The sequence below is a fragment of the Thalia democratica genome, chromosome 2 (assembly GCF_965202585.1).
Source record: "Thalia democratica chromosome 2, ktThaDemo2.hap1.1, whole genome shotgun sequence".
Taxonomy (NCBI): domain Eukaryota; kingdom Metazoa; phylum Chordata; class Thaliacea; order Salpida; family Salpidae; genus Thalia; species Thalia democratica.
In genome coordinates this window covers 41,721,137-41,729,931 of record NC_139166.1, presented here as the reverse complement: position 1 = coordinate 41,729,931, position 8,795 = coordinate 41,721,137, and the positions used below count along the sequence as shown (strand labels likewise).

The 8,795-nt window shown below is 25.9% G+C and overlaps 1 protein-coding gene across 1 annotated transcript; it reads left to right on the top strand.

The window, feature by feature from the left end:
* The first annotated feature begins 6,095 nt into the window (after nt 1-6,095).
* On the top strand, nt 6,096-8,691 carry LOC145849644 (exostosin-2-like). The gene has a single exon (XM_082954645.1). The coding sequence runs from the start codon at nt 6,103-6,105 to the stop codon at nt 8,215-8,217; it is 2,115 nt and encodes a 704-aa protein (XP_082810771.1). The 5' UTR covers nt 6,096-6,102; the 3' UTR covers nt 8,218-8,691.
* Nucleotides 8,692-8,795: the final 104 nt, after the last annotated feature.

The following is an 8,795-nucleotide window of genomic DNA, read 5'->3' as shown; positions in this document are numbered from 1 at the left end:
TTAGTAAATAAAATTCTGCATTCTGTTTTGACGTTTTTCAGTGGAATAGCACATTTTTTTGTTTAATAATTAGAGTATCTTCTGTAGTAGCTTTTTCATAACTTTCTTTCATATAAGTGTCTAAAACATTCCCAGGTATATAAAAGTGTTTAAGCTTTAAGAAATTTGAAAATATTAGTAAAACATAATGCAGAATACTAATAAAGAGTCTACCAGTCTCTAGTTCTTAAATTTTTAGTAAAATAATCCTAATATAAACCTGAATCCTGCAAATACTGACAATGTAAAAAATAATTTGTTTCCTTACATTGTGAAGCTAGTATGTGTACATAAATTTTTAAATATTAAAAAGAAAAAATATAAATATAAATATACAAAGGTTGATATATTTGATAGCAATACATATCCTGGACATGACATTAAACTAAACCCTTGTGTATGACTCAATAACCGAAAGTTTTTTTCGTACACAAGGTCATTAGACCAAATTTTTGAGCGCTCTTTTTTTTCGTACAATAAACAATAATACAAGACGTAAACATTATACTTATTTCTAAATTGTTCGCTATACCCAACTCAAATATATTTTGAAGAAGCGTTGTCAATATTAATCAATTTGATTATCAGAAAGAATATTTGAACATGGGATTTAAGTTGAAGCAAGCGTTTAAGACAAGCAAAGCTTTGGGATGCGACGTTTTTATTTAAGCAAATTCTCTTTAGAATTTAATTGTTAATTTGGCGACAAAAGTTTTAAAAATTACCTTGGCATGACACTTTATGTTAAAACAAGTAAACTCTAATTAAGTATTTAGATTTATACATTTTTTGAAACTATACTATAAACCGTTATCTTTTTAATGACGTTAAAAAGGCCCCAAGTATTGAGCGTTACATTACAGCCCCAGTTACAAGTTAAAGCCAATTATACTTTAGTGGTTACAGATTTTATAAACTGTGTGACCCTAACTTGAATGTTATAAAAATACTTTTGAATAATGAATATACAAAAAACTCATAGTCTTTTTTGGGTAGCTTTTTTAAATGCTTGTCCAGAGTCAATTATTTTAACACATTGAATTAGAAAAGCTGATTCATCAAGTAAACACACTTTAAAGTTTGAAATTAATATTAGATTTCATATTTAAATTAGAGTTGTTTCTTTAGAAATACTAATTTGAACATTTTAATCTTAGATAAAATATTTGTTAATAGCAGTGGTTCTCACAGTTTTCAAAAGCTGTGCACAATAATTTTCTGAATTTTTTTTTCCACATTTTAGACTTTTTACTACACATCTTTTACTTATAAAAACTACTCCCTTTTAGGTTTTTCTGTTTTTATTTGTACTAATAAATCAAAAATTATTGTGCAGTAATTAATAACTGTGTGCTTAACTGAAAATACAAAATAACTATAATTTTATAAATATTTTTTCTGTGTACAGTAAAATAATTTTTATACGCACTACTTTGAACAGGTAGATACTAAGAACTAATACTTTACAAACAAAGCAAAATTTTTTTAGTATAACACAAACACAGGGTTGCTAAAAAACCTTGAATCCTGGAAAAGCCTTCAATTTTACAATTTAGGTTAAAATACCTGGAAATTAAGAAATATTGAACAAAAATTACTAAAAAGCCTGGAAAAACCTGGGATTAAAAAAAAAACTTTTACATGTTAAGTAGTCAGATAATAACTTGAAACTTAAACTATATATTATGGAGTTGATGATGAAAAGCAAAGAAAAAGGTATAGGCTATTTTATACTAGATATATTGGCAAAAAAAATAATGGTCACAAACAGTAAAAAGGCCATAATTTGAAACTTATTTTTGTTATTCTAGAGTTGATGATGAGCAAAATAAATAAAGGTTTTAGGCGTTTTAATGGTAGTTTTTTGAAAAATCTTTCTTGAGGGGGCCACAGCTTTTTTAAATTCTTAAAAAAAGGCTTTTAAGAAAAGTTTGAGAAACCCTGATCTAAACCATTCAATTTTTAATTAACTTTTGATAAATAGCCAGTTTGTTAGTGAAGTTTTTTTGTTACAAATATATTAAAAGTTTATGTTATTTATTGCACTTAGTAGCCATTTTATTCAAAAAACCTAGATTTAAAACTTAGGCAAAAAATCCTACATGGTTGCCACACACTCAGGGAATTTTAAAATTTTGAAACAAGCTATAGAAAATCTAAGTGAAACTCAGGGAATTTTGATTCCTTTTTTTTAACTCAGGAAACTGGCAGCTTTGGTTTTTTCTAAAAATTTCAGGGAAAATATTTACTATATCTAGAATGTGATTTAGTTAATCCAGTTTCAATATTTTGTTCAAAATAGTTAGTTTTATTTATTTTAAAGTGTTTATTTAGAAATTTTTTAGCTTTGTGGCTAGTTCTTCAATATTCTTGAATAGCATTGTAATTTTTTAGTAAGTATTAAAGTTTTTAAGGATTTAAAAATAACTCAGGGAAACTCAGTGAAGTTTAAGGTTACTCATGGAAGTTTCTGGCAACTCAGGGAAGATTTTTTGACTCAAAAAATGCAACTCTGAACCTAAATTTTTGATAATATTTGAAAAACCTTGAAAATCATGGGGTTTTAAACAACTTTTGTTTGTAAATTAATGAAAATTCAATTAGATAAAATATAATGTTATGTACCTTATATTTAAAAAAGTATACTATAGAGTATATTTTATTATATCTAAAGTAGCATTACAGTATCTTCTTTTAATTTTATAATACTAAGAACATTTTTCAACCCTGAAGTTTTTAATAAAATAAGAAACATAAAAATGATATCATAAAATAACAAACATAATTTTTTTTCATCGCCAACAATTTTTTTTATTAAGTAACATAACTAAAGTAGCTTTACAGTATCTTTCTAATTTTTATAGAATACTTAACACAGTTTTTAAACTTAACTTTAAACTTAAAATAGACCCAAAAACGTGTACTTTCAAAAACCTGGAAGAAATTCAGCAAACCTGGATGAAAGTTCTCAAAAATCACTAGCAGCTCTGATAATATTTTGAATTCTTAAATTGTCCTTATTATGTCAATTATTCTTTGTGATTATTTTGTCCTTATGTTAATACTATATATAAAAACTATTATAATTCAAAATATTCTTCTAAGTTTTTATTTTATACTCAATATATTGTTTGAAATATTTTCAGATTCTTCTTCAGCAAACAAGTTGAATATAAACTCCTTGGTAATTGCAAATTGTACAAAAAAACTAGAATTCTTTACACTTTTGCCTAGTACTATAATAATTTTCAATTGTATTTCAATTATAATTTTTTTTTGAATAATATTGAGTGAATTAATTAGTCATTAAAAAAAAATTGTTCTTAAAAAATTTACCTTACCCTCTACAGCCTTTGGTGACTTATGCATGCATAACGTAATAACTTTTTCAAACAATATAACTTCAAGTAACTCTAAGAAACTCAAATTTAAAAAATGACAGGTAAAATCAAGTAAAAACTGAATTGATCTTAAGATTCTCAATCTAACTAGTTTAAAATTTTTTAAAATCAGTACAAATTTAAATTTTAAAGAAACTTTGACCAATTCAGCCTAGATAGGACTTTATGAAAAACTCAGGCTGACTTAAGTTTGATGGATTTTTTATAATTATGTTAATGCTTATTTATTTTCAAATTTTGACGCTAGTTATGAAATGATTAAATTCTATTTTTTATTTATGGTATTGATACTGTCTACCAACTTAATTATTTTTAATAGTGTTAGGACTAATTAGGTAAATAATTAACAATTTATAAACTTACCTTTAGACTCAGTGACTCTGGTAGTCTATTGGTGGTTCTAGCTAGTTTCTCTTTACTTCTAGTTTTATCCCTTCATAAAAGTAAAACTGAGATTCACTTTTTTACCCAGCAGTAGGCATGATAATGATTCATAAAGTTTGTTTATATTTAAGCAGAGTTCAACATTTTTTCTAGCAGGATGTTTTCATTTTGATACATATGTCTTTTAGTTTATGAAATTTACTAACTCTCTTTTTTACAAGCTCACTAAAAACTGATTATCTCAATTAAACTATTGATTTTTTATCAACTCTTACTAACTTTTTAAATTACTTAAATGATAAAAAAAAATTAGACCAATATTTATTCAATAAGTCAAAATAAGTTAAAAGCTATATTTAAGAAATTCAAACAGTATTGATTATATACAGGGTTGACACACACTCAGAATACTTAAAACACTTGGGATAACTCTATTTTATAACTTCATATTCAAACTTATGAAAATTTCAAGATAACTTGGGATGACTCAGGATAATATGAATAAAAAAAAAAACTTATAATGACACAGCAAGTTAGTTTTCAATAGAAACCCAGGATAGTTTTAAGATATCTCAAAATCTCAAGTCAGTTTATTCTAGATTTTGGATGAGATTCAGTTGATTTAGTTTCAATATTTTGTTATTTAAAACCAAATTTTTCAAAGAACCTGATATTCATTGAATTTGTAAATTTAGAAAATTTGTTTTTAAGGATTTGATAAAAAACTAAGGATGACTCTGAACAGTTTAAAGTCACTCAGGACAATTTTAAGTAAAACATAAATATTAGTCTTTGTTGTTCTGGTCAATTAAGGGTATAGGGGGGTAAACACCTTTTTTTGAAATATAATCTTAGTTTATATAGTTTTTACTAAGCTACAAAATGCTTTTTACAGATTTAAAAAATTCAAAATATTTTTTGAGATATAGCCAGTCAAAGTCAGAGGCAACAATAGGTTCCTTATAGGAGGCAAAAACTAAAACGGCAAAAATAGACTATTTCACTAAAAATCTATCTTCTCCTACGTTTTTTGTGATAACTACCTCAAACTTTCAAAAAATGTTCCTTGATATATTTAGAAAGTTCCGTCAGAAGGAATTTAAAAAAAATTAAAAGATAAAAATTTTATATAAAAAAAAAACAAAAAAAACATTTTTTTTTGTTTTTTTGTTTTAAAATTTTTGTTTTTTAATTCTTTTAAATTTTGTTCTGACATAATTTTCTAAATATTGCAAGGAACACTTCCTGAAAATTTGAGGAAGATATCTCAAAAAACGTAGGAGGACTAAAAAACTATGTCCTTAAGCTATTTAAATAACTCAGACTTGCAAAAAGGCTAGTTTGAGTTTTATTATATTCAAACTTCTACACTGATTTTGGCCTTTATCATAAAGTCAGGCAAGTTAATGCTTCAGTTATAGTTTAACCAATTTTTTCTTGAATTTTATATTGTAATTTTAAAGGATCAATTTACATGAAATAACTAAATTCTTGTTTGAAAGCTTAAAGTAGTATATAATTAGTGCTGTAATTAAAATTTATGATTATAACACAAGCAATTTAGAAAATCAAAATTTAAGTTATTATAGTTTATTAAGTTAAAATCAGGGTTCATACCTGTCATGCCAAATCAGGCTAAGTCTTTTCAATGTTGTTAGACTATTTTATACTGTTTTTTAAAACTTAATTTCAAACTGAATAAACCCTACATTGTGTAATTAAAAAAACCTGGAAGAAATTTTCAAAAATTTGTCAAAATTAGTTGACAACCCTAGATATATCACGTATATATGATTGAAAGTTTTCTGAATTTCTCAGAAGTTTTAGTATCTTTTTGTTTCAAGTAAATATTATTAACTATCTTACCAGTAATATACTTATCAATTGAGGCATTCAACAATTTTTTTACTAAGAAGTGAGTATATTTATTAGTGAAAGGGGAGTATCATAAAAAGAGTGTATCAGTCTTGATATAGTTAGAGTTATTTTAAAAGATAAAAACAAGTGACAAACACTCTTAAAATAAACTTTTAAATATTTCCAGAGCAGTTATATTATCAGTTAGCTTGATCTATGGCAACCCTGCAATTAGTATTTGATTTTTTTCAAAAAGTTAACAAATTAAGTAGTTAACAAAGTTTAGTATAACCTATAATAAAATTTATATGTGAAATTACTTATAGAACCAAAACCATTACTATATAATGAATATTGAGAAATTTTTATTATTTAAATATTTTATTTATGATTATAATTTTTAACAGACTACAATTAAAAAATGAAATCTATTAATTTTAACAAACCGTTTATTTTTGCCATGTTTATTGTTTGTGCTTTCTTAATTTTTCTTTTGATATATGCCATGAATTTAAACTTGAAAGAAGATGAAATTCTAAACAAATTACACATAACCCGAGCTAATAACCTGATAAATCAAGAAGTTTCACTGCAAAAACAGCCAGACAAAACAGATTTAAACTGTAAAATGTATAACTGTTTTGACATTTATAAATGTGGCAAGGTCAAAGGAAAGCCTTATCAGATAAGTGTATATCTATATCCCTTATTTCAGTTTGTAGAATCAACAAATAAAGAATATTTGTCACCAGATTTATCACGGGAGTTTTTTGAATTGTACTCAACTATTGCTAAAAGTAAATTTTATACTGATGATCCACAACAAGCCTGTATTTTTGTACCTCCAATAGACTTATTAAACCAAAACTATTTAAAAACTGTTTTAATTGGAAAACTTCTGTCCCATTTTAGTTACTGGAATCATGGTAAGAATAACTTACTTTTTAATATGTTACCTGGAACATATCCTGACTACAGTACATCATTACAAGTTGCAAGAGGCAAAGCTTTACTAGCTGGAAGTAGTTTTTCTTATTGGTCTTACAGAAACAATTTTGATATCAGTATCCCAATGTATAGTTCATTAGCTTACAGTACCCCTAATCTTTACATGGTTCCAGCAATTCAAAGAAAATACTTTCTAGTATCCTCTCAGGTAAACTTACATTTTGAGTTCAAAACACAACTTAAAAAACTAGCTTCAGAGCACAATGAAGATTTTTTGTTTGTACAAAAATGTCGAACAGTTAATGAAGATGAGTCTGCTCAAAAAAAGCGCTGTTATGGAATGGAAGAAATGGTATACCCTGAAATGTTATATGATGCTACTTTTTGTTTAGTTCTTCCAACATCTAGACTAGGACAAACTATGCTTTCAGATGTTATGAAAACTGGTTGTATTCCAGTATTTGTTTGTGATACTTATGTTTTGCCTTTTAGTGAAGTTCTTGACTGGACAAGGGCATCTGTATCTATACGAGAAGAAAATCTCGAAAAAGTTATGGATATATTAAGAGAAATACCTCCAGTTGAAATAAAGTTAAAGCAACGTCAAGTTCAATTTTACTATAAAAAATACTTCAGTACCATGTCTTCCATTGTACTCACTACTTTAGAAATATTAAACCAACGAATATTTCCACAAAGGGCTAAAGATTACCATGAGTGGAATAGTGATAAATCTTGGGGTTTAGTAAGTTCTACATTTGCTTTGACACCACCTCACATAAGTAAAGATAGTGAAGGTTTTACTGCTGTTATACTTGCTTATAATAGAATAGAAAGTATGTTTGAACTTATGACTAAAATTGATAAAGCTCCAAACTTAGTTTTCATTTTAATAGTTTGGAACAATCAACATATGTCTTTTCCTCCATTAAGTGATTGGCCACATATGGATACTGAATGGAAAGTTATCTCTGCCCCTTCTAATAAATTAAGCAATAGATTCTTTCCATACAGAGAAATCAAAACAGAAGCAGTTATGTCAATAGATGATGACATTGTTATGTTAACTATAGATGAAATAGAGTTTGGATACCAAGTTTGGAAAGAATTTCCTGATAGAATTGTTGGCTTTCCTCCTCGCTTGCACATGTATTCAGATAAGGAAAGTTTGAAGTATGAATCAGAGTGGAAAAACAATATTTCAATTGTCTTAACTGGTGCATCCTTTTATCATAACTATTTTAATCATTTGTACACTTATAAGATGCCAGGTGATATAAAAAGTTGGGTTGATAACCACATGAATTGTGAAGATATTGCTATGAATTTTATAGCTTCAAATTATACTGGTAAGTCTCCTATTAAAGTTACACCAAGAAAGAAGTTTAAATGTTCAAATTGTAATGAAGGTACTGGTATTTCATTGGATGTTGGTCATATGGTTGAAAGGTCTCAGTGTATGAATTACTTTGTTAAAGCTTACGGAATGCTACCTCTTAAAAGTGTGAGCTTTCGTGCAGATCCATTACTTTATTTAGATGATTTTCCAACTAAACTAAAACTTTTTCAAGACATAGGCTCTTTGTAAAAAAATGCATACTAATTGAGTAATGAACAAAGTAAAATTTTATATTATCATAAGTAATAAAAATCACTAAACATAATAATCAATTTTTATTTTATTTACACGTTTAAATTCTTTAACTTTTTAGAAGTCAAATTTTTGAGGTGTTAACACATAGTTAAGTTAAAAAAATTTAACTCAAAATATATTTACTTTTACTTTAACCAGCCTACAACAATTGAGATTTAGATGTTTTAAATGTGTGTAATTTTTGTCTATAATAGTACTAGTTTAATATTCTTATGTAGTTTAAATGATTTTAATTACAAATAAAAAAGTTTGAATATAAGTCTATTACACTTTCCCTAAAAAATCAAATTGTTTTAATGTCTTTAATTATTTTAAATGCTTAAAAGAAACCAGATTATATATTTTTATATTAAAACTTTTTTTAACAAAGCAAATAATAATAATAGTCTAAAATATGTTCTAAATAGTATAAATTAGTATAAATAAATATGTTGTGTAATAATTATGTATATTTTAAAAAAAGACTTTTTTAACTTTATTTGTTTTACTTTTTTGTTTAAGATTTAATATTT